Source organism: Stigmatopora argus, chromosome 16 (genome assembly GCF_051989625.1).
Source record: "Stigmatopora argus isolate UIUO_Sarg chromosome 16, RoL_Sarg_1.0, whole genome shotgun sequence".
NCBI lineage: Eukaryota > Metazoa > Chordata > Actinopteri > Syngnathiformes > Syngnathidae > Stigmatopora > Stigmatopora argus.
This window is the reverse complement of record NC_135402.1, coordinates 13,089,383-13,114,203: the sequence shown is the minus strand read 5'-3', so window position 1 is coordinate 13,114,203 and position 24,821 is coordinate 13,089,383. Positions and strand designations below refer to the sequence as shown.

At 40.0% G+C, this 24,821-nt stretch overlaps 3 protein-coding genes across 18 annotated transcripts in view; 2 read left to right on the top strand and 1 right to left on the bottom strand.

Annotated features, from left to right (window-relative positions):
• Positions 1 to 2,331, bottom strand: part of galt (galactose-1-phosphate uridylyltransferase) — a 51,203-nt gene extending 48,872 nt beyond the window's left edge. For both annotated transcript variants that reach the window (XM_077623275.1, XM_077623276.1), the window contains exon 1: positions 2,192 to 2,331. In XM_077623275.1, coding sequence (XP_077479401.1) covers positions 2,192 to 2,321 — 130 coding nt within the window. In that variant the 5' untranslated portion in view covers positions 2,322 to 2,331. The remainder of the gene's footprint in view (positions 1 to 2,191) is intronic.
• Positions 2,332 to 2,546: 215 nt separating this feature from the next.
• sigmar1 (sigma non-opioid intracellular receptor 1) lies at positions 2,547 to 14,739 on the top strand. Its single transcript, XM_077623285.1, has 5 exons — positions 2,547 to 2,813; positions 2,925 to 2,976; positions 3,473 to 3,621; positions 4,681 to 4,773; positions 12,291 to 14,739. The coding sequence occupies exons 1-5, from the start codon at positions 2,669 to 2,671 to the stop codon at positions 12,518 to 12,520; spliced, it is 669 nt and encodes a 222-aa protein (XP_077479411.1). The 5' UTR covers positions 2,547 to 2,668; the 3' UTR covers positions 12,521 to 14,739.
• The window catches only part of katnal2 (katanin p60 subunit A-like 2), a 39,230-nt gene continuing 18,007 nt past the window's right edge, over positions 3,599 to 24,821 (top strand). For 3 of the 15 annotated variants that reach the window (XM_077623269.1, XM_077623274.1, XM_077623272.1), the window contains exons 1-7: positions 16,605 to 16,960; positions 21,356 to 21,426; positions 21,528 to 21,694; positions 21,766 to 21,814; positions 22,086 to 22,194; positions 22,275 to 22,364; positions 22,726 to 22,770. In XM_077623269.1, the coding sequence (XP_077479395.1) occupies positions 16,910 to 16,960; positions 21,356 to 21,426; positions 21,528 to 21,694; positions 21,766 to 21,814; positions 22,086 to 22,194; positions 22,275 to 22,364; positions 22,726 to 22,770 (582 nt within the window). In that variant the 5' untranslated portion in view covers positions 16,605 to 16,909. Of the gene's footprint in view, positions 3,622 to 4,680; positions 4,774 to 16,593; positions 16,961 to 17,648; positions 17,982 to 21,320; positions 21,427 to 21,527; positions 21,695 to 21,765; positions 21,815 to 22,085; positions 22,195 to 22,274; positions 22,365 to 22,725; positions 22,771 to 24,821 lie in introns of those variants that run through there. The other 12 variants (XM_077623268.1, XM_077623265.1, XM_077623273.1 and 9 more) reach the window with 12 other exon arrangements.

Sequence of the window (24,821 nt, the reverse complement as noted above, 5' to 3'; positions counted from 1 at the left end):
CTTTCTCGCCGCATCTCCCTCGTGTTAAGATTTCTACGAGCACTGGGCGGAGCGTTGCATTTTTTCTGTGTTTTTTGCGTTAGTCAGTGCAGAATTAAGGGAAACACAATGGGTCCATAGCAACCCGGTGCAATGAAGGGTAGTGAGAAGAAAAGGCATATAATGATAATCGTTGTTATGCACGAAATAATCGAAAAACATGAGTAGTGTATGCATGACTGAGCTGGCTCGCCAATCGTGACCGGACGATTCGCCGAAAGACGTTTCGCCGACGGACGTCTGGCCGACGGACGTCTGACCGACGGACGTCTGGCCGACGGACGTCTGGCCGACGGACGTCTGGCCGACGGACGTCTGGCCGACGGACGTCTGGCCGACGGACGTCTGGCCGACGGACGTCTGGCCGACGGACGTCTGGCCGACGGACGTCTGGCCGACGGACGTCTGGCCGACGGACGTCTGGCCGACGGACAGTTCGCCGAACGGACGTTTCGCCGAAACAGGGATTTGCGCGCTCGCCCCGCCCCCGGATCGTGTGTGTACATGTTTTTCAACCTCGGCCCGCGGGCCATATACGGCCCGTTACAGATAACATTCATTTAGGAATAACAAGGGCATGTACTGGCCCCTGCTGGACATATTTCTAAATACAAGTACGTACTACAATGTGCTGCCAATTTTTTATATTTTTTATTTTATCCTTGCGTTTAAAGTAGTAGCCATTTGGACACACAATGTGATTTATCAAAGCTGGGGATTGATGTCTGACACTGAGGAAAAAACAACACTAGAAGACTTATGTTAAATTCTAAGTGCCTTGGACAGACGGCTTGGAGAACAACACCTGAAAATGCCATGGAACACACTTTTACTTCTAGTTTAATTTTAAATAATTTCCCATTATTTTAGGAAATATATATTCAAAATGATTTGCTGAGAACCTTAATTCAAAGATTAATCTCAACGTTTTCTATGCTGGTGTAAATTTTATGGAGTAGGATTTCTGGATTTACAATTTCATTACAGTAGTACTTACTGTTACTACTCATTTTCTCTATTTCTTCTGTAACGTACTGTTCTGCGTAATCTCCAAATGGCTACTACTTTAAACGCAAAGATAAAATAAAAAATATAAAAAAATGGCAGCACGTTGTAGTACGTACTTGTATTTAGAAATATGTCCAGCGGGGGGCAGTACATGCCCTTGTTATTCCTAAATGAATGTTATCTGTAACAGGCCGTATGTGGCCCACGGGCCGAGGTTGAAAAACATGTACACACACGATCTGGGGGCGGGGCAAGCGTGCGAATCCCGTTTTGGCGAAACGTCCGTTCGGCGAACTGTCCCTCGGCCAAACATCCGTCGGCCAAACGTCTTTCGGCGAATCGTCCGAGTACCCTCGCCAATACGTATGGAGAAGCAGGAAGTTCGCCTTAAAAGCCACGGTGGAATACATTAGCCTCAGTTATTGCACAAGACGGTTTAAATTTAGTGTAACGTAAAATTAAAACTTTTTTAAGTGTTTGTGTATAGGAATCTGAGTTCTTTTAAGTTAAATTTAATGTTTATGTTATGTTATGAGCGCATCCGTCAACTCTCTCTCTCTCTCTCTCTCTCTCTCTCTCTCTCTCTCTCTCCCTCTCTCTCTCTCTCCCCATCCGCAAACTCCACATTGTACTGAATAATGTCTCATTTTAGTATTAAACATCATAACCACTAGCTATTTGTTACTGTTAGTAGATGGTGAATTACAACCAATAAAAATATTTTCCCAATATAATAATATCCAATATGTAATATCCTGTTTTTCTTTTTTTTGGGGGGGGGGGCGAATTAATTTGTATTTGGTTAATTTCTGTGGGAAACGTTGATTTGAGATACAACAAAATCGACATACGAGCTCGCTCCCAGAATGCATTAAGATCGTATCTCAACGTATTACTGTACTGGAGTCAGGTGTCGAATCAAGTGTGCTTCTTTCAATAAAGCCTCTGCTGATGTGCCTGAGCGCACCCTGAGACTCTCAGTGTTCTTTATGGTCTCCGTTTAACGTCAAATCCCTCAGAACAGAAAACGAGCACACGGCGTTGTGGATACAACGCTAACAACCACAAGGCTCGTTCATTATAATTTAATACAAATACAACAGCACACACATTACAAGGTTACTCAAGAAGCTACAAGGCATACCTTTTGGACTAAAATCAACTTCGTTGGTAGTCATGCCAACAACGTTGTTTAAATTTAGAAGAATGTGCTGTATTGGAAGTGACTCTTGCACAAAAAGCTTCGTGGGATACTTCCTGTAAACTTGGAACATACTATTTTGGTCACTATCAATACACCAGTCTTAATCTCATGAAAAATAACTAAATGAGATTAATTAGACGAAATTTATTTAAACCTAAATTTAAAATATCCAGAGCAGTGAAATAAAAGTGAAATATAGGCATAAATTACGGGATTATAGAAAATATGGTAAACCTAAAAAACGAAGTGAATTAGAACAGTCCGCACAGTCGTCGTTTGATTGGGTTCAATGTTCAAGTCCCACCTCTGTTGAACCAGGAAGTAGGCGACGATGAGTAAACCCCCGATTAGTGTCTCCCTGCATAGCTTGTGGGAGCTCAACCTGTTGCTGTAACTGCGCGTCTTTTTGGTCCAACGATGGCTTTATTCCCTCCGTGTTTTCGACTTGCGGTTTTCGTGGGTATCGCCGTCCTCGGCGTGCTATTGCTTAGGCACTGGATGGCTACCAAGAATTATATTTTCAACCACGACGATATCGCTAAACTGACCAAGCAGTACGCAGGTGAGTTTTAACTTTGCGAACGGAAAGCATACTAAAGTACACATTTCTCTTAAAACTATGTCCAACATGCGTGCCTTGTCTTCCGTGCTCATTGTTCGTTTGTACCCTTAGGCCAGGACCACGAGCAGGCCTATTCGAAACTGGTGGTTGAGCTTAGGAAGAGGTAACACGATCAATAGCTGCTATAATATTTCAAGTTATTGTTTAACATAAACCGCTTCACGACTTATTACGGTATGTTTATGTCAAGGGTTTTGGTTACGTTCGCACAAACGGGCAAGCCCCAATACAAGATGTCTAAAAAACGAAAAATGATTGAGGTTAGCTTTTATTTTTCGTTCCTGGGCAACGGTGGTATCATCCTGAGAGCGTTTTCGCAATATTGCATTATGTTACGACACCAGAGGTATAATTTATTAATAGTTATAATGTAAACAAGTTCGGCACATGTTAATATTAAACCAAACGTTCTCAATTTTATTGTCTTCATAGGAGAGAGTGCGATAGAGAAAGAGAGTGGGAGACTGCAAAAGAGCGTGAAGTTCCTATTTGCAGATAAACACATGCATAATTGCGAAGTGAAATAGTAGAAAGGAAGCGCTTGTGGTGTGTAGCATGATTGAAATCTTTCTTCTCAAATGCAAACCACCTTGCATTAGGTATCCCGGCCACATCCTGCCAGATGAAGACCTGCAATGGGTTTTTCTGAATGCTGGAGGCTTTATGGGTTCCATGTGTGTTCTTCACGCCTCCCTCACAGAATATGTCATACTGTTTGGCACTGGAATAGACACATCAGGACACTCAGGTGAGGACAGAGTAAGATCTGTTTTACATCACGTTCTCTAGAACTACAGTGGTACCTCCCGATACAATCTTAATGCGTTCTGGGACTGAGCTCGTATGTTGATTTTCTCGTAACTCAAACGAACGTTTCCCATAGAAATGACCTAAAAACAAATTAATTCGTTTCAACCCTCTGAAAAAACACCCAAAATAGGAACATTTTTATTTCCAATTCGCCATCTATTAACAAAGTAACATAACTAGTGGTTAAATAGTACTAACATGTGTTTAATAGTACTAAAATTAGACGGATTTCGTGGAGAGGAAAGAGAGAGATAGACAGAGAGGGGGGGGGGGACTTTTTGCACGGCAACGCGCTCGTAACATAACATGAACAAATTTAAATGAACTTGGATTACGATGCAGACACTCGAAAATAAGTTTAATCTAACCTTGCACTAAATTTAATACTAATTTTGTTTTATTTTTTTTAACCTTTCTTCTCTGGGGTTGGCTCCATTTGCCCCGCCTCCACCCTGACTTTCAGATGCAACCTATCGAGGGTTGTTTGCTTTTGTCTTCCCTTCAAAATATTCCGAAAATGATGCACACAAATGTCCTCACAATAGGATAACGCACGACCACTTGCCAACGAGAAGTAGTATATACTCCTCTTCGTATTAGCGATCGCTCCGCCATTCGCACTGACTAACGGGGGAAAAAAACACTGAAAAAATGCAACGTCCAGTGCTCGTGTAGACATTACACAAGGGAGTTTCGACCAGAAAGACAGTGCCCACGATGTTCTTATGAGCAGCCTCTTGCGTCGGTTGTATGCTCGTATATCAAAATGTGTCTCGTATCTCAAGATAAATATTTGCTCAAAATTTTACTTGTATCTCAAATTGCTCGAATGTCAGGGCACTCGTATGTCGAGGTATTACTGTAATTGGTTAATGAAATTTCAATGGACAAGGCTAAAAATGGGCACTTTTGACCCTTGAGGATCTTTTGTTGAATTCTAGATTCAATGGCTTGTAAAACACCAGTTTGAACTCCTTCTAATTCTCTGTGTGTCCAGGTCGATTCTGGGCTGATATTTCTGACACCCTTGTCTCTGGTACCTTCAGAAGGTGGAAGGAGGGAACTACAAAGACTGAACTTTTCTATCCTGGTATGCATAAACATTTTTACAAAATATATTTTAATCATGTGTCTTACTGCTAATAGTATTACAAAACCATTCTATTAGTAAAGATTGGATTAGTTTAATTACTAGAGAGAGCCCTGAATAGTGTTTTTTAAGGAGTGACACAATACAATTATGATTCACGTTGCGTCTTTGACCTCAACCCTAAATAAGTAAACATGGGTGAATAAAATTTACTTCCTAAACTAATGTTGATACTTTTTATTTAAAGGCATGTTTCTTGGCATTCAAGGAACAATTCTAAATACAATTGAAAAGAGCAGCGAATACTGTAATAACAAGTTGACAAAAAACATTTACATTAATCCCTCAAATATCGCGGATAATGTAGACCAGGCCACGATAATTGAAAAACCGCGAAGTAGGATCACCCCTATTCTAACTACATACCATACTATGTTTTCGCGCCTGTACAAAAATACAAGTACACAAGTACAATTATCAAGAACTGTATTTATTAAAATATTACAATTATAGGCATATGAAAAGACTAATGTATTAATATAAAAATATAATCTATAAATAAATACTTTAGGTACTGTATTCACAGTGAAAATTGTTCCTCTCCGCTTGATTTAAAAAAGAAATAAATAAAAATAAATAAATTAAAAAAATCGGAGCTTTAGTCTAAGATTGCTTCGTCAGATTCAAGAGGCATTGGATCATTGATAAAATCTTCAGGGGGGCCGTCGGGGCAACAGTAAGAGCTTCTTTCTGCGGTTTTCGGCGCCCGAGTACGGAAGTTTATTGCATTCACCTTAAGAATGAAAAAAGCCTTGGCCATTTTTCAAATTAATTTATTTTTGGGTTTGTTTTCTGGATTAATTATTTTTTGAAAACTTTTTTTCAAATTAATTTGTTTTTGTGGGCTGGAATTTTTTTCCTTCTTAATTTTTCAAATTAATTTGTTTTTGTGGGTTGGAATTTTTTTCCTTCTTTATTTTTCAAATTAATTTGTTTTTGTGGGTTGGAATTTTTTTCCTTCTTAATTTTTCAAATTAGTTTATTTTCTAGAATTGTTTGTTGAATTTGTTTTTCTTCGTTTTTAAAATTAATTTATTTTTAAGATAAACAGATGAAACGCTAAACAAAATTTATTTTGATGTCTATGAATGAAATTCAAGAAAAAAATAAATTGTATCTTGTATCTTGCAAACGTGAAAAAACTAACTTGTACCTGCCATTGCTCGCTCAGGGCACCACCATCTTACCGAGGGATGACAAACTAGACCGCTACGGACACACTTCCTGGTGGTACTGCTCACGTGACTTCCTTTTTTAACTTGTCTGCATGCAGGCAACACCCTTTCAGAAAGTGCAATCCAGTGCATTCGATTCGCAGTCTCTCAGAAATACCATGTGCGATGATTTTTCTTTAGATTTTCCCTTCAAAGTAACACATTTATACTCCCTATTAAAACCATGATTATGGAGGGGAAATTGTGAATTAGGGGGCGTCTTATACGAGAGAAATTGTAAAATTCAACAATTTTAAGGATGCATCTTAAATGCGGAGGTGGATAATATGCGAGAGAATACGGTAATTCAAAAACGAGCAAGTAGCAGTTTTCGAGATAGCTGGAAGCAATGTTCCCCCTAAGCTGCGCGTGTACGCAATTGCGCGCGGCTCTCGTGTTCTCCCAGCACAGCAAACATATGCAGCGCACAAAATAAAATCCAACCTGAATTGTAAAAAATACACATTATTTTTTTTTCTGTGCCATTTTGCAACGCAATGCAGACAGTGGCACTGTGTCATGAGTAAACGACAACAAACGGTAATTTTTGATAAAACTATGGCGAACACTGTGTCCAGCCAATGATATGATGCAGTTCACGTCACGTATGTTTACTTCCACGGAGTTACTATTACTTCCACATGAGTAAATGTTAACAACATTGATTGGCTGCGTTAGTTACGTGCCTGTGTTTTGCGGGTTAGCATATAGCTAACAGTTCGTTGAAGCTACTGCCAACCCTTTATCGTGGCAAAACCACTCAATAAGCCAAAGTAAAAAAGCAATGCAGCTCTTTTAAGATGGAATGGCTGTCGGAGTACAGCCGTACCTCGACTTACGAAATTAATAGATTCCATAACTTTTTCCGTAAATTCAAAAATTTGTAAGCAGAGCAGTACTTTATATGTAAATTCTCTAATTCTTTCCACGGTCCTCACAAAACTACCGACTGAACCCTTGAAAAATTGATCTATGTGTGCCAATTTTGGAAGCAAGGTATGAGGACACACAAAAGAGAGGGGAAATGATTATAAAATTATTTAATAAGCCATTAAAATGAATAAATATGCAAAATCTATTCATGTTGAAGCGCATGTGCAAAAGTGTCAGAATGCTACGTTAGGCAATAGAGGCAGAGAGAATTCTTAATTTTATGTTTATTAGATGCATGTTCCAACTAATTAATAAAAAAATAAGAATTCAAAATGATATTACATTGAACTTTTAATCTTTTTCATCAACATTTTATGATTTCTTTGGCATTGAAGTTTTCACCCATTTTAATTATCACCACTGCTTCTTACCTGTTTGGATTTAAGTTCCCCTTGGGCGGTGCTTGTGGACGGACATTTTGAGAAAAATCAATCTGAAGACAATTGTCTTTGACGACATTTAATGATGTTTGTAAAATGCACGAAACAAACGTCATCAAATCTATTGGGTGATCACGCGACTTGTGAACACTTTTTCAGGATGTTTTTTCCACAAGTCGGAAAGTTCGTAAAATTTCTCCCCCGTTTTTTCTGATGTTGGAATGGTGGCTGCTTCCTCCTCGGCTGCCTTCTCGTTGAAATCCTCGTGTATTAACTCCTCCGTTAAGAGTTTGTTTTGGTGCCCCTCGACCAACTCCTCAATGTCCGCTTTACTGACCACCACCCCCATCGCCTGTCCCCTCGACACAATTTCGGCCACCGCAATCTGCGGTCCAGGTTGAGGCTCGACTGTGAGTTCGTCAAGGGCACTTGGCGGCCACTGCTTCTTCCATGCAAAACCTCAAGCCCACAACGAACGGCGGTGAAAAAAAACATACGGAAATCTTGAAACATAAAGAGTTGTTGTCGACCGCAAGTCCGTCAATGGCACTCGGCCACAGCTTTTTCCAAGCATAAGTTTGAGCACACAACGGCGGTCAAAGAAACATGGAGGCTTGTTGTGAGACAGCCAATAAGAGCCCAGGAGAGCGTAGGGGTATTGTCAAGCAAGAAGCTGTGCATCCGTGAAAATTTCAAAATAAAATAACAGATATAGGAATTGTATTGACGTTTTCGTAACTTGGATCTTTTTTCGTATCTTGAGGCACTCATTTGCACCTCAAAAGGTTTTGTAACCTGAATTTCCTACCTAGAGGCATTTGTAAGTAGAGGTATGACTGTATGTGCAAATAGAAGAACAAGGGGTGAAATTGGGTGAGAAAGGTCTCCTCTGCAAAACATGTGAAGCTAAAGTTGTAAGCGAGTTTTCCGATGGAAAAATATTCCAAATAAATTACCGTATTTACTAGCATATAGGCCGTTTTTGTCGGACAAAAAAATGACTGAATCGAGGGTACGGCTTACATGCGCATAAAAACACGACTTGCAAAAAAACGCAATTTGACGGCGCCGTGACACGATGACGGGACATGATGACATCACTTCAAAATGGCGCCCACGCTTGCGCCGTGACATCATGACGCAAGAGAATGCCGATACGGTCATTTATTTCAAAATACAGAGAACAGATGAACAGATAAAACGCTAAACAAAATGTATTTTGACGTCTATGAATGAAATTCATGAAAAAAAACGTATCTTGCATAAAACGTAAAACGTTCCCGTCACTGCTTGCTCGGGGCACGGCCATCTTAGCAATGTCGGGGCCCTGCCTGCTACATTTTTTTATCGCCACACGCGAGTAGCCTTTATTTTGAAATAAAACAAAATTTCACCTTGATTTTATTTCGTTTTATTTCTTGTTCGAAAGTGACAACTATTGGAGTAATATGAACCATCGAAAAAATTGAGATATTTTGACATTAGAAGTATGGCTGCCACAACATAAGCTTCTGGTAAGAAAATTTGAATTTCTGTAATTGGAAAGCATCAGGTTCTCATCAAGATAGATACAGACACTCCCCTACTTACGAACATGCGAGTAATGAACAACGGTACATATGAACATGTCTGCGCATAGGGTTTTTTTTCCCCCCAAGAGGGTGTCGTCACGTGGAAGCCAGTGACAGTAGCTCTGTATATTCTCATGTTTTTCGTGTTTTACAGCCCTTCTATCTTTTTTTAAATTACATTTTAATATTTCTTAATACATTCCCCTTTGCTTTACTTTGTAATTTATACTTTTTACTTTAATGTTTTTACAATTTTCTTTGTTCTGTGAGCCTGGCTTCTTTCGGCTACTTGTTGTAGTGCTTCTTCCCGCCGCTAATACCGACGCCTGGCGCTGTGAGAGCTCACCTAGCATCCACCTTCCTCTGCCCAGTTCGTTGCAGTGCGTAAGTGCGTGAACGCATCTCCAGTGCGCAAAGATCATTTTTATCATTAAATATCTCGTGCATCCATTATTCAATATGGTTGGTGAAAAGCGAAAGGCTTCTAGTGAGGGTGGTAGTGCAAGGAAGAGGCAAGCCATTTCATTTGAAACGAAAGTGGCAATAATAAAGAAGCTTGATGCGGGTGAGAAAATGGTGAGCGTTGCACGGGCATACAACTTGAATCGTTCGACGATCGTTCGTTAAATGTTTTTTTCAGTACAAACCAATGCAGCTTACTTATACAAGCCTTAAACATACAAATACACTTATATAAACCTTCAATATACTTATATAGGCCTTAAACATAAATTATAATACTAAATATAGCACTGAATCAACTTACGAACAAATTCAACTTATGAACAATCGCTCGGAACCTAACTCGTTCGTAAGTAGGGGAGCGTCTATTTCTTTTTTCAAATTGAATAATTTGATATTTTGCATTTACAAAGACAGGCATATTAACTTCTGATAAGTTTATTACTAGGTATACTTTAATAAAAACAGAGAGACATTGTTGACATATTCTAGCTACGAAACTTGCAAGGAGAATCAGTCCCCTGGCTTCGTCCTCGCCACCGGGATATTCTGAAGAAACGGCATCCTCTGTCCATTTAGTCGGCGCATAATCAAAACACTTAAGGTAATCAGATTCAAACAATTGCATAAGCTAACCGAATAACACCATTAAGGTAAAAAAACAACTGCCACAACAATTGCATATCAGGTCGGAAACCAAAACAACTGCGTAAGAATTTAGATAAGTAAGCATACAAGGTGACCTGAGCGGATCGGAAACCAAAAACAACTGCGTAAGAATTTGCGTATAAGGTAAACAGAGCAACAGTATTTGTAAACAATATGCGAGGATTTTCGAAAGTTGATTCGATTATCGCCATCTGCTGGAATCCAAGTCAAAGCAATTTAAGAGTCCTTTGTAGATAGATCTTCATTGCTAACTCAGATCAACAGTCCTCCTGGAACATGGTGTCCTGAAAACAATTAAATGTCCTCGAGGCCAGCTGCCTCGAGTTTGCTCGGTCCCAAATTAAAATTATAGCTCCTACACATATTAATGATTAATACACATCTAATAACATGCCAGAATAACCCCAACAACTTCCTTGTGATATTGACCCTAATAATGTGCTTTTGATTCACAGTATCTCAGAAATACCACTTATGATTTTTCTTAAAATTTTCCCTTCAGAGTATCACATTTGTACTCCCTATTAAAACCATGAAAATGGAGGTGCAAATTGTAAGATTCAAAGTTTCAAGGAAACTTTCAGGGTGCATCTTATATGCGCGGGTGGCTTATATGCGAGTAAATACGGCAATTTGAAAAACAAAGAAAAAAAATTAAATTAACAACTCCACAAAATAAATTAATTTGAAAAAAGAAAAAGAAAAGAAAAAAACAACCACAGAAAATTAATTAATTTGAAAAACGGCTATGGCTTTTTATTTTTTATTTTTTAAAGGTGAATCCAATAAGCTTCTGCACACAAGGAACATGGCGACCACTGTTACTTTTCTTGAACAAATATGCTGTTGAACAAGGACATGACACTGTCTAGACCAGCGGTGACCAACTCCGGTACTCGAGAGCTGCTATCCGGTCTGTTTTCCATATCTCCCTCCTTCACCACACCTGAATCAAATGATCAATTCATCAGCAAGCTGTCCAGAAGCTTGATACCGATCCCGATTATTTGATTCAGGCGTGTTGGTGGAGGGAGATATGGAAAACAGACCAGATAGCAGCTCTCGGGGACTGGAGTTGGCCACACCTGGTCAAGATGATTGCCAAATCCAATGCCTCTGACCAAGTTGTCATAAATCTCCTTGAGCCGTTCTTTAAAATCTCCTACAGATGTCTTGTCACGTATCTACGGCGTAATTCCCTCATAATGCTGTTTCATTTTTTTTATTCATAGTGGTTACCACTCCGTGTCCTTGGAAAAGGATATTGTGGCCATCTTCTGAATGTTCGCTTCTTCTTTCTTGGTAAAATGCCCTCATTAGCGCTTAGGAGGCATTTTCAAGGATGATTCGAAATCCAAACAAAGCTGGAATAGGCTCAGCGTAGTGTTTCTCCGCAGGTAATGTCGCAATTCGAAATGTTATCCGAAAAAACAGGAAATGGCAAGACGTTGTCCTTCTCAGTCTTTTATATTTTTTGCCGTCATTCTTTTTCTACGGTGAAATATCGCTTCTTCAGTGCTGAGTGCCACCCAATTCAGTCCCGAAGAAATGGAGCACTGAGTCAGCATGAATTTTGACTTTTATGAACTTTTTTATACTTAATATAAAAAACACAATGCTGCATATGTTGAAGCCGCAAAGTGGTGAAGGATCACAGTATACAGATTACAAACTAACAGCTAAAATTCCAAAGGTCTGCAATGATGTAATTGTTGCAAATGGAGCACCCTTTATCAAAATCAAAGTGTGGAGAAAGTTATCCATCCATTGTCTTCCATTCACTTATCTGAGGGGGCATCATTTTGAGCAGGGAAGCTCAGACTTCCTTCCTTTTTTTCATTACAGACCCAAGGGACAAAGCCAAGGGCTGCACCGCTGCCACAGTGCTCTAATATGTGAAACCAATATGGCAAACTAATGTTGACACCATTCATTCAGAAAAATATATAACTATGCAAAACAGAAGTTAAACTGCTACTGGGTGAAAATGTATAAAGAATCTGTATTAAATTGCTAATATAAGAATATCAGCAATGCTGATGAAATCTGAAGCATAGTGATAAACGAGTGAATATTTCAAATCAACAGCCAAAAATTATTTAGTATCACTGAAGAAAAAAAATCACAACGGTATAGAAAAATTGTTTGCCAGTCTAATTACAGAATAGTATGATAATGTTCATTTGTTTTACAATAACAGTTGATTTTTTCTATCCGTTAAACCACAGGTGACACTGTCATGCATGAAATGGGTGAGGCTGCAGGTGTCCAGTGGACCGCCGGGACATGGATGGTAGAGTACGGGCGAGGATTCATACCATCCACACTCAGTACGGTTCTGGTTGACACTCTGTTTTGCACCCAAGACTTTGTCACCTTATTTCACACTTTCAAAATCTACGGCAAGGCGATGCTGATGGAAATGGGAACAATGCTAGCTGAAGCCGGAGTTTTTTGAAGGCATAGTGTTTTCCCACCACCACCACCTGCACTGGGAAGTTAACATCACAAGCTCCTACTGTGGTGTTTTCTTTGCTGTCTGACATGGAGTCATTTGTTGCCTGATGATTTTTAATGTGCAATTGAAAGAATATGTTTGAGTTGAGAACCCAGTAAAATCTGAGCCCGATCAACACTAATACTTCTGTACCCACAGCCATATATATTAATCTAACACTAAGTGGCTTCTTGCAATCATGCACTCCAAGAGCATTCCTTTAAAAGTTACCCAAGCAGACAATGAAGCCTTCTGGTGCTAACAAAACAAATTGTCCTAAGAACTGATGAAGAAACGAAGCTAAAAATCTTCCAAATACTTGCTGAACGTGATGTTCTTCTGAGCATACATTACCCTTTCTGTTATTAACAAAACATTACGCTCGTTAGTCTTTTTGTGCTACCTTTCTCGGGAAAAAAACATTAGAAAACCAGCCAGTTTTATTCATAATACATATTATTATGACTTACTGTATTTTCTCGCATATTAGCCGCCGCCGCGTATAAGCCACACCCCTAAAATTGCCTTAAATTCATTGAATTTTACAATTTCTCTCGTATAAGACACCCCCTGATTAACAATATTTACCTCCATATTCATGGTTATAATAGGGATTACAAATGTTACTTTGAAGGGAAAATCTTAAGAAAAATCATCGCACGTGGTATTTCTGAGATGCTGTATGAGAAAGGGCGGCCCGGTGGCACGAGTGGTTAGCGTGTCGGTCTTACAGCTCTGGGGTCCTGTGTTCGAATCCAGGTCACGTCCACCTGTGTGGAGTTTGCATGTTCTCTGCGGGGCCTGCGTGGGTTTCCTCTGGGTACTCCGGTTTCCTCCCACGTTCCAAAAACATGCATGGTAGGCTGATTGGACCCTTTTAAATCGCCCCAAGGTATGAGTGTGAGTGTGCATGGTTGTCCACCTTGTGCCCTGCGATCGGCTGGCCACCGATTCAGGGTGTTCCCCGCCTCTGGCCCGGAGAGAGCTGGGATTGGCTCCAGCACCCACGTGTCACTAATGAGGATAAAGCAGTTCAGAAAATGAGATGAGATAATGTATGAGAAAGGATCGCCTGCCTATAGGGTGTTGCGTGCACATAGACAAATTCAAAAAGGAAGTCAAGTGAGCAGTACAACCAGGTTGTCTATAGGTAAGATGGCGACGCCCTGAGCGAGCAAGGCCAGGCACAAATGAGTTTTTTACGTTTTATGCAAGATAGTTTTTTTTCTTGAATTTCATTCATAGACGTCAAATTAAATTTTTTAAAGTGTTTTATCTGTTTATCTTTTCTCTATTTGGAAATAAATGACCGTATAAGCCACATTGTCTTAAGTAATGGCGTTTCGTGCATATCAAGTCTAATTTGTGCATATAGGCTGTAGCCTCAATTCAGTCATATTTTTTTTGCGACAATATAGTGTGTGTATGATAGTTGTTTTTCTAACAAATACCTTTATGCGGCCCTGCGGCTTAGTCGTTAGCGTGTCGGCCTCACAGTTCTGGGGTCGAGGGTTCTAACCCAGGTGGATCCTCAGTGTGTGGAATTTGCATTTTCTCCCTGGGCTTGCATGGGTTTTGTCCAGGTACTCTGGTTTCCTCCCACATCCCAAAAACATGCAGCGTAGGCTGGTTGGACACTGAATTGCGCCTAGATATGAGTGTGAGCATGAATGATTTTTTGTCTAAATGTACCCTGCGATTGGTTGGCCACCAATTCAGGGTGTCCCCTGCCTGGTGGCCGTAGTTAGCTGGGATAGGCTCCAGCATGCCCTGCGACCCTTGTGAGGATAAGCGGTTCAGAAAATGAATGAAAATCTGTATCTGTCATGTTAGTGACCTTTTTATTTGGATAACTTCTGAATAACTCATTAAATGTTGATAAACACTGATGCAAATTGAGAAGAACTAAAAAAATCCAAAGATGTATTAAAATTGTGGCCTGCAACATTGAATCTCTTGTTACATAAGTCACTTGTGGTTTGCCAACCCTATCCTTTGTCAGCGTTGACTTTAATGGGAGCAACTCTGCTTTTTATTTATTATACAATGTAATGACTAACTGCCACTTATCAATCCATGTATTGATTGTGATTTTTAAATTGCAGTGAAGTGTGCAAAAACTGCAACGTTCAATTAAAACTTTTTATAATATCCATTAAAATCTGTTTTTCTCATATGCATTTTTCCCACCTCAATGTGGCCAGTCTAATTTATTGCCTGCCGTTGACATCGATAGTGTGGGATGTTCTTTTCTTTGTTCTGAAAGATCTGGTGAAACAAGTGTTAAAACAAAAATACATATAGGCAAGACATTATTGAAGCTTCCATGGCCATTCTCTTTATTGGCTCAAGAAAAGACGAGATTCTCAGTGTGACTCCATTTCTTAAAGCCTTCATTGCCTCCACCCAAAGTGGGCGTTAACCTAAACATTTGTTGAGGTACAAAATTCTCAAGATATAACACCAGAGCTGCCAACCTCTGTCGACCCCATTTCAGGAGTACCCTTGTCCCATATCCGGAGTTTATCCGGAGTGAATGTGATTCACGCAAAATCGATATGCGCTGAAGTCGCACAAGATGAATATTTGTCAGAATTTGTAACTCGGATGAATCACAATGCATTCTTGTTACCGAATTCTTCAGGTTTACAGTGCAGTTGAATCAAGATGGTGGAAGCCGTATGGATGGTGTGAATTTCTAGGCATTTAAATGGGAAATTTGGTACTTTTCTGAAATGGTTGCTTAAAAAAAGTGACAATTTTGGGGGGATTTCCGGAGTTTAGAGAGGTTGTCCGGAGTCCCGGAGTTTGCGCTGCATTTCCGGGTAAACTCCTGAAATTCCGGAGAAGTTGGCAGCTCTGTAACACCTTTCATTCAACTAAAGCAGGGGTGTCAAACTCATTTCGCATCGTGGGCCACATACGGCCTAGGGAGATGTCAAGTGGGCCGGACCATTAAAATTATACCATGCTCTGCTATAAATATCCCAAATATCATGTCTTTCCTTTGTTTTGGTGTAAAGAAGCACAAGAACATTAGGAAAATATTGAAATTTAATGAACTATCCTTTTTCAAAACATTTCATGAAACACCTCATATTTCCTTAGACAAATGTGCAATTTACTTTTATCATTCACAAATATGCATTGCAACTGATCCCACTGATTGTACAAAGGGACAAAACTTTAATTGGTCCTGAAAATATAGTAATGCACTTTAAGATTAAATGAGACTTTTAAAGAAAGGAATTTTTAAACCACTTACACATACGCATATAAAATCTAAATGTAATCCCTGTGTGCACCTTACAAACTAAGGAGAGTGATCGCCTGTCCTGTAAATCTGTAAACTTCATACATGAAACATACATACACATACAATACATACTGAAAATTTATGGAGTTGCTGCTGTTTTCAGTCTGTCTCAGTGATGCGGCTTGTCTTCTACTCTGATGGAAAGAGTGCGCCCCTTAGCGGATAATCCACGAATTGCAGCGAATTAAAAATATTAATTCCATGTCTTTTATGCATTTTTTCCACTTTCAAATTATCCTACGGGCCTGATCGAACCTCCTTGGGGGCCGGTTCCGGCCCGCGGGCCGTATGTTTGACACCCCTGAACTAAAGGAACAGGATGTCTAGACAGGCCAGGAATGATCAAATTAGTAAAAAGCTTCACAACTGCCACAACACAGCTAAATTGTTTATACAACAAACACCCAGAGTTATCTGCTGTTTTTCACACATTGTTGTGAAGCCTCTGCCCAGACACATCAAATTAGTGGCTATCACTTTGGTACACAAACCTTTAAGTTAATATTTATAGAAATAATTCATAACAATAGTCGTCCAATTAAGTTAAACTGGGAGTGACTGGCTGTGAATGCTCATCTTTCTGTACCAATGACTGGTGGACGTCTCATACATTTTTACAAAGGCTGCAGTTGAGTTCGGTTTGAACGAGTCCTACACATTTACGATGTCCCAAACTATGATGTGAAATGTTTTCTCTAACACAGAGCCTTGGACCTAGGTACACTTTGTCAAATAGGAGATAAACAGTCTGTAAACTTGTTCTACAATCGCCAAATAACCTAACCTCTGACATGAGAAATGACTTCAGACGCAAATTACATTTTGGGATCACAGATGACGAGTGTTAACACGTTGGGGAGTATCATTTATGAGTCAATTGATCGTTAACATTCAGGGTAGCGATTTAAGCAACCAACTAACTTAAATAATGAGGTGTTATTACGGCAAGTCCCGAGGGACAAACGGGCCTGTCGATTCTATCAAACACCATCGTCGAAAGAACGCTAGACGTAAATTTGATTATTTCACCCTTAATGGACCATTCTTATAATTCTATAAAGCTTGCACATCAAGCTCGAGAGGCGGTAAGTGAATACTTATATTGCTCATGCCCGTTATATTTTTACTATTACAGTAGTAATATTAGTTTCATGCTAACACTTTTAGCAAGGCATCGCGGAGCTAAATCGTATATACTTTTCGTGAGCCAGAATATATTGTGTCCACTGTCGTGTGTTTAATGGTTGTATCTTAGACTATTTTCGCTTGTTGACGACGGTTAAATTTAGTAGTAACCGTGTTTTATTGGGTTTGACTGGTTGCCTAGTTACTGTGATCTAGTGGTCTGAATTCATAATTGTTTGTCGACCTCCACTGGCAAAAAGTGTCATTACAGTTGGAAGCACCGCACAAGACTTCCTGGAGCAATTTTGTTATTATTCATTTTTTGCCATAATTCACTAAACGCTGTTGTTTAGTATTATTCACCCATCCATTTTCTGAACCGATTTTCCACACAAGAGTCGCGGGGGGTCCGAGAGCCTATACCAGCTAACTACAGCTACAAGTGAATCATCTCATCTCATTTTCTGAACAGCTTTATCCTCATTAGGGTCGCGGGGGGTGCTGGAGCCTATCCCGGCTGACTCCGGGTCAGAGGCGGGGGACAGCCTGAATCAGGGCCAGCCAATCGCACTCACAAGGAGAAAGATAACCATTCATGCCCACAATCATACCTAGGGGCTATTTAGAGTGTTCAACTAGCCTACTCTGCATGTTTTTGGAATGTGGGAGGAAACCCTGTGAAAACCCACGCAAGCCCGGGGAGAACATGCAAACTCCACACAATGAGGACCGACCTGAGATCGAACCCTCGACCACAGAACTGTGATACCGATGTGCTAACCACTCGTCGACTCGTGTTGGCTGTGTTTCACAGCGCACTTGTGGAGAGGAGCAAAGAATGCTAACTATTATGTACAGGTTGCATTTTTTACTGGAGATAGCGTGACCGAGTCGATCATCTGCAAAAAAAAAACAACAGAATCTACATGGACTTGAAAGCAAAGCAAGCATCTGAAAAAGGCTCCAGCGAAACCCTTCAAAGTGAGTCGTGGCTGGTTCGATAATTTAAAAAAACGATCACTCGGTTCTGAGGCATGGAGAAGCCAGGAAGTTCCGACTCGAAAGCCACGGAGGAATACATTAACGTCTTTCCCTTGGTTATCACACAAGAAGGTTTAAATTTGGCATTACGCAAGATTAAAACTTATTTTCGGTGTGTTTGTGTATACTAGTAATCTAAATTAATTTAAGTTAAATTCAAAGTTTATGATATGTTACGACGCATTGCCATCAAGTCTCCTGTCCTTTTCTCTCTCCCTCCTCCGCGCTACCGTCTGTCTGTATTGAATAATGTCACAATTTAGTTTGAAGATCATAATGTCTGGATAGGTATTTGTTACTTTGTGAGTAGGTGGTGAATTAGAACAAATAACAGGCTGTTTTCCCATTGTAATATCCTGTTTTTGGTGTTTTTCAGAGGGTGGGAACGGACTAATTTTTAATTAGCTATTCTCTATGGAAAAAATTGATTTGTGATACGACTAAATTGATGTACGAGCTTGGTCCCGGAACGCATTAAGCTCGTATCTCAAGGTATTACTGTAGTAGACATCAAGCAATAAAAAAGCCTCACAGTTCTGAGGTTGAGGCTTTAATCACAGATCCAAAGCTTCCTGTGTGGAGCGTACATGTTCTCGGGCTTGCGTGGGTTATCTCCAGGTTGGCTCCCGCATCCCAAAACCATGCATGCTCGGCTGATTCGACACTCTAAATTGCTCTTGGGTATGAGTGTGAATGGCTGTCCGTCTCCTTGTGTCCTGGGATTGGCTGGCCACCAATTCACGGTGTCCCCTGCCTCATTCCTGGAGTTAGCTGGATAGGTTCCAGCAACCCCTGCAACCCTTGTGAGGATAAGCACGATAGCAGATGAATGACAAAACAAGAACTATATAAACACTTCCACAAAAATTTTGAAGACCTTTTCAGCTGTTTAAAGCAAACTGTAGATTTTCATGCTTTTTTAAAAACATTTGTAACATTAACGACACACTGAAAGTTTTTTTTACAAACTTTTGAACAAATATATAGTGGTACCTCGACATACGAGTGCCCCGACATACGAGCAATTTGGCATACGAGTAAAATTTTGAGCAAATATTTATCTTGAGGTACGAGACAAATTTTGATATACGAGCAGACAGCGGACGCGAGAGGCTGCTCATAAGAACATCATGGGCACTGTCTCTCTCCCCGCAACTGGTCGCAACTCTCTCGTGTAATGTCTCTGGTCGCAACTCCCTCGTGTAATGTCTGGTCGCAACTCCCTCATGTAATGTCTCTGCGAGCACTGGGCGGACGGAGCGTTGCATTTTTTCAGTTTTTTTTTCCCGTTAGTCAGTGCGAATGGCGTATGTACTACTTCTCGTTGGCAAGTGGTTGTGCGTTATCCTATTGTGAGGACATTTGTGTGTGTGCATCATTTTGGGAATATTTTGAAGGGAATACAAAAGCAAACAACACTCGATAGGTTCCTTTTAGTTCCATGTGAAAGTCAGGATGGAGGCAGGGCAATAGAGCCAACCCGGCCGGGAGAAAAAAGGTATCAAAATTTAAAACAAAATTAGAATTAAGTTTAGTGTAAAGTTAGATTAAATTTATTTTTGAGTGTGTCTGCATCGGAATCCAAGTTCATTTAAAAAAAATTATGTTATGTTACGAGCGCGTTGCTGCGCAGTCAGGGTGGAGGCCGGGCAAATAAAGCCAAGCCGGGAGAAGAAAGCTATCAAAATTTAAAACAAAATTAGAATTAAGTTTACTGCAAGGTTAGATTAAATTTATTTTTGAGTATGTCTGCATCGTAATCCAAGTTCATTTAAATGTGTTTGTTATGTTACGAGCGCGTTGCCGTGCAAAAAGTTTTCTGTGATGTAAACGGATCCTACACGGTCAAGTGGAATTGACTAAGTAACGATAGTGAAGGGGCGCTCAACCATATATGTACAAGGAGTTGACGGATAAACGATCGTTAATCTGAATATTTATTATTAACTCTTAGTCTAACTCCATCAAGGAAATTTCCCAGAAGGAAAAAAACGCAAATTATTTAGGGGGCTGAAGACCCCCTAAATAATTATAGATATAATAATAAATATATTTAATAACCGGCTCGTAGTGTAGAGGTTCACTTGCCTGACTCCGGTGCGGGCAGGCGTGGCCTCGATTCCCGCTGGTGTCAGTATGATTGTGAGTGTGTATGGTCGTTTGTCTCTGTGTCTCCCACTGCTGACTGGCGACCAATGTAGGGTGTAGTCTGCCTTTCGCCCGAAGTCAGCTGGGTAAGGCTCCAGCAACCCTTGGAACCCTTTCGAGGATACGCGGTGTGGAAGATGAAGTATAGTAACGATAGTGAAGGGGCTCTCAACCATATACAAGGAGTTGACAGATAAACAGTCGTTAATCTGAATATTTATTATTAATTCATAGTCTAACTCCATTAAGGAAATTTCCCAGAAGGAAAAACAGCAAATTATTTAGGGGGCTGTAGACCCCCTAAATAATTATAAATATAATAATAAATATATTTTACAGGTTGTCCATATTGAGTGCGTATGGTCGTTTGTCTCTGTGTCCCATGGCCAACTGGCGACCAGTCTAGGGTGTAGTCTGCCTTTCACCCAAAGTCAGCTGGGTAAGGCTCCAGCAACCCTTTCGAGGATGCGTGGTATGGAAGATGAATGAATGAAAGAAAGAAAGAAAAAAGAAAAAAAATAATTATATATATATATATATATATATATATATATATATATATATATATACATATATATATATATATATATATATATATATATATATATATATACATATATATATATATATATATATATATATATATATATATATATAATGCACAAGGTGCGCTAATGTTGGGTCTGTAAAACAGCTTCAGGAGCAGGTTAAGAAAGAGGAAGACCAATTTCAAGGAAATAAGTTTATTACCAGACTGCAGAATGGGGAGAGCTCGAACAGCTGTGAACGCACAGCCTATTCGCCGCGATTCTCTCTGTACGAACAGTTTGTGTGTCCATTTATATGTGAAAAACATGATGCTGTACAGAGAAGATAACAGAAAGAGGGTGTGGGCTGATATGCCCACACATCTGCAGAGCAGATGTCTCAACATGACTCGACAGTTTTTATAACTCACACCAAACTGATGCAATACTAACAAGCAATGCAAAGAGTGAGTCAGCATATCTTACAGCTAATTCCCCATCCAATGACATATAACAAATTACACAAGAAAACATTTTTAGAGAGAAAAGTAAAATCTTAGTCAAAAATGGAAGTCAAATTCCTTAGTTTTTAGTCGTGTGACAGGTTTCATCCCACTCTTTGATGTGGCCATGTATTAGGATGAGCTGCGGATTGAAATGAGGAAGAGGAGCCTTCTGATCCTGATCTACCAACATCTGATGAGGCAAGGGTCAGTCGTCATTTCAGTATACTCTCTTCTTTCACACAGCAGCTTTACGACACACTAGTATAAAGGATCCTCACTAGTCAGGTTTTGTATCCATCCCATAGCTTTACGGCGACAGCAGTGGCCTTGGACCAGGAAATGAATGGCAGTGTGAAGAAGTTTGAGGTTTGTGAGAATATCGATTTGGAGATGGTGTTGCTGGAGTACGAGAGCTATCACTATGTCAAGTTCCAGAAATATCCCAAACTTATCAAGAAAGTGGCAGAACCAGGTGGGGCAATATTAGAAAGATATCTTGATAAAATCCCATTGTGTTTACCAGGGCTACTCATGTCTTTTCAGTTTCCTGTCAAGGTGAAAGCAGACCTCTTAAAAGTGGTGGGAAAAAGAGGTGAGTGTCAATGTCAATGTTTGACCACAAATACACGAACTCCAATTATTTATCATACATGAACACTGCTATTTTTTATTTTTTTAATTATTTGATTTTATTCATATGTGTGTGCACACGGGCATTCGCCTTTGTGTGTTTGTGGTGCTGCTTCTGTCCAATGGCTCTTCCTGCATAATTGGACCCCCTGTCCCCCATAAGACTATAATTAAGGCGTATTCTATCCTATTCTGATAAAAAAAGAGATCCCATTCCCACATTTTTATGGTAGGGCTGCTTGTTCAGCTGTGAAGCCTCTCCCCAAAGTCCAGCCTCCTAACCTTGGTGGAGACTCCAAGGTGAATGCTTCTGCTGCTTCTGCTGCTCCAATGCGTGCCAATGTAGGAAGTTCATCCAACAAATATTTGAATTTATTATTACCATTGATTTTTTTTTCTTGTTAACTTTTTTTTCCCACCAGGGTGAAAGTTTATCTTGCCCTCCAGATTTCAGTCTCAGTGTTTACCCCATCATTTCTGCTCAAGCTGGCGGGGCACCCGGGACCAAAAAGGTGCACTTGAAATTTTAGAATTTATTATTCCTTCAAGGAAATATTTGACTAAGATTAAGAGATGTATTTTATTTACCAATGTTTTGCAATCTGCTTGCAGGTCAGTTGATTTTGTTTTATTTAGAGCTCTACTTGACCCTCTGTTGAACTCTATTCCTACCCCTAGTTTTTGTGTCACAAATGAAACCACCTAGTACTTCTGAATTAATGTGTCTTTTGGAAAACGCCATCTTTGGGAAGAGACTGTAATTTGTGGAAACATGCGATATGTTAACATAGTTTCCAAATATGCTTTTATCTAAATGATCCTATAATTTCTCCCATGATGTATTTTAAATGCAATGTACACATTGTGTTGTAGGTCCAGGTCACTGACATTGCGGGAGGCGAAGGAGACGGCGAAGAGGTGATAATTGTGTTTTTGTTGTTTTGCAGATCTTTTTAAAAATGTTAACAGAATGCAACACATTCCGATAGTTTGATTACTCTAATTTTAGAACTGCAGGGCACACATAACTATAAACCGCACCCACAAAGTTTTACAAGGGAACTATTTGTTCCCACAAAGAACCTCACCGAATTATAATTCGCAAGTGTCAAAGTTGTATCATGGGATACTGTTGGAATTATTGTTAGTGAAATTATCATTCCTTTGCGTTTGCTAAACAAAGTGTACATACAGTTGGGGTCAAAAGTTTACATACACTTGTGAAGAACATAATGTCATGGCTCTCTTGAGTTTCCAGTTATTTCTACAACTCTGATTTTTCTCTGATAAAGTGATTGGAACAGATACTTCTTTGTCACAAAAAAACATTCATGAAGTTTGGTTCTTTTATGACTTTATTATTAAAAAGTGATCAAATCTGCTGGGTCAAAAATATACATTCACCAACACGAATTAGCAATTTTGGTGACTTAGAAAGTTGTGTCAGTGAAATGAGCTTCGTAGCATGGCCTCTTAACTTCTTGTGAGTGATTATGAGTGACTACAGCTGGTGACTTATCTGAGGCCATTTAAATAGGGCTCATTGGATGCAAACGCCCACAAACGCTACAATGGGAAAGTCAAAGGAGGTCAGCGTGGATCTGAAAAAGCAAATCCTTGACTTGTACAAGTCAGGAAAGTCACTTGGAGCCATTTCAAAGCAGCTGCAGGTCCCAAGAGCAACAGTGCAAACTATTGTTTGTAAGTATAAAGTGCATGGTACTGTTTTGTCTGCCACGATCAGGAAGAAAACGCAAGCTATCACCTGCTGCAGAGAAAATTGGTCAGGAGGGTGAAGATTCAACCGAGAATCACCAAAAAGCAGATCTGCCAAGAATTAGAAGCTGCTGGAACACAGGTGTCAGTGTCCACAGTCAAGCGTGTTTTGCATCTCCATGGACTGAGAGGCTGCCGTGCAAGAAGGAAGCCCTTGCTCCAAAAGTGGCACCTTAAGGCTCGACTGAAGTTTTCTGCATATTCTTCAAGATAACCTAAAGTCATCAGCCCGAAGATTGGGTCTTGGGCGCAGTTGGATGTTCCAACAGGACATTGACCCCAATCACACATCAAAAGTGGTAATGGAATGGCTAAATCAGGCTAGAATTAAGGTTTTCGAATGGCCTTCCCAAAGTCCTGACTTAAACCCCATTGAGAACTTGTGGACAATGCTGAAGAAACAAGTCCATGTCAGAAAGTCATCAAATCTTACTGAACTCCACCAATTCTGTCAAGAGGAGTGGTCAAAGATTCAACCAGAAGCTTGCCAGAAGCTTGTGGATGGCTACCAAAAGCGCCTATTTGAAGTGAAAATGGCCAAGGGACATGTTATCATATATTACCGCTGCTGTATATATATTTTTGACCCAGCAGATTTGATCACTTTTTTCTGTTCACCCATAAAAAAAGTCATAAGAGAACCAAACTTCATGAATGTTTTTTTTTGTGACAAAGAAGTATCTGTTCCAATCACTCTATCAGAGAAAAATCAGAGTTGTAGAAATAACTGGAAACTCAAGAGAGCCATGACATTATGTTCTTCATGTTCATTATGTTGGATGAGGCGGCCTATAGAGACGAGGTCAACAAACTCTTTGTGGTGCTCGATGAACAACCTCACACTGAACAACACAAAAACTAAAGAAATAATCCTGGACTTCCGCAAACAGAGCACAGATCTGGCCCCACTCCTCATAAATGGAGTTTGTGTAGACAGGGTCCAGTCCTTTAAATTCCTGGGGGGTCCACGTCACGGACAAGCTCTCCTGGTCCACAAACACCACAGCAGTAGTGAAGAAGGCCCAGAAACGACTCCATTTCCTGAGGGTACTCAGGAGGAACAACTTGGACACTAAGCTTCTGGTAACTTTCTATAAAGCCACTGTGGAGAGCATCCTGGCATACGGCATCACAGTGTGGTACGCTGGAAGCACGGCAGCAGACAAAAAGGCCATGCAGAGAGTGATTAACAC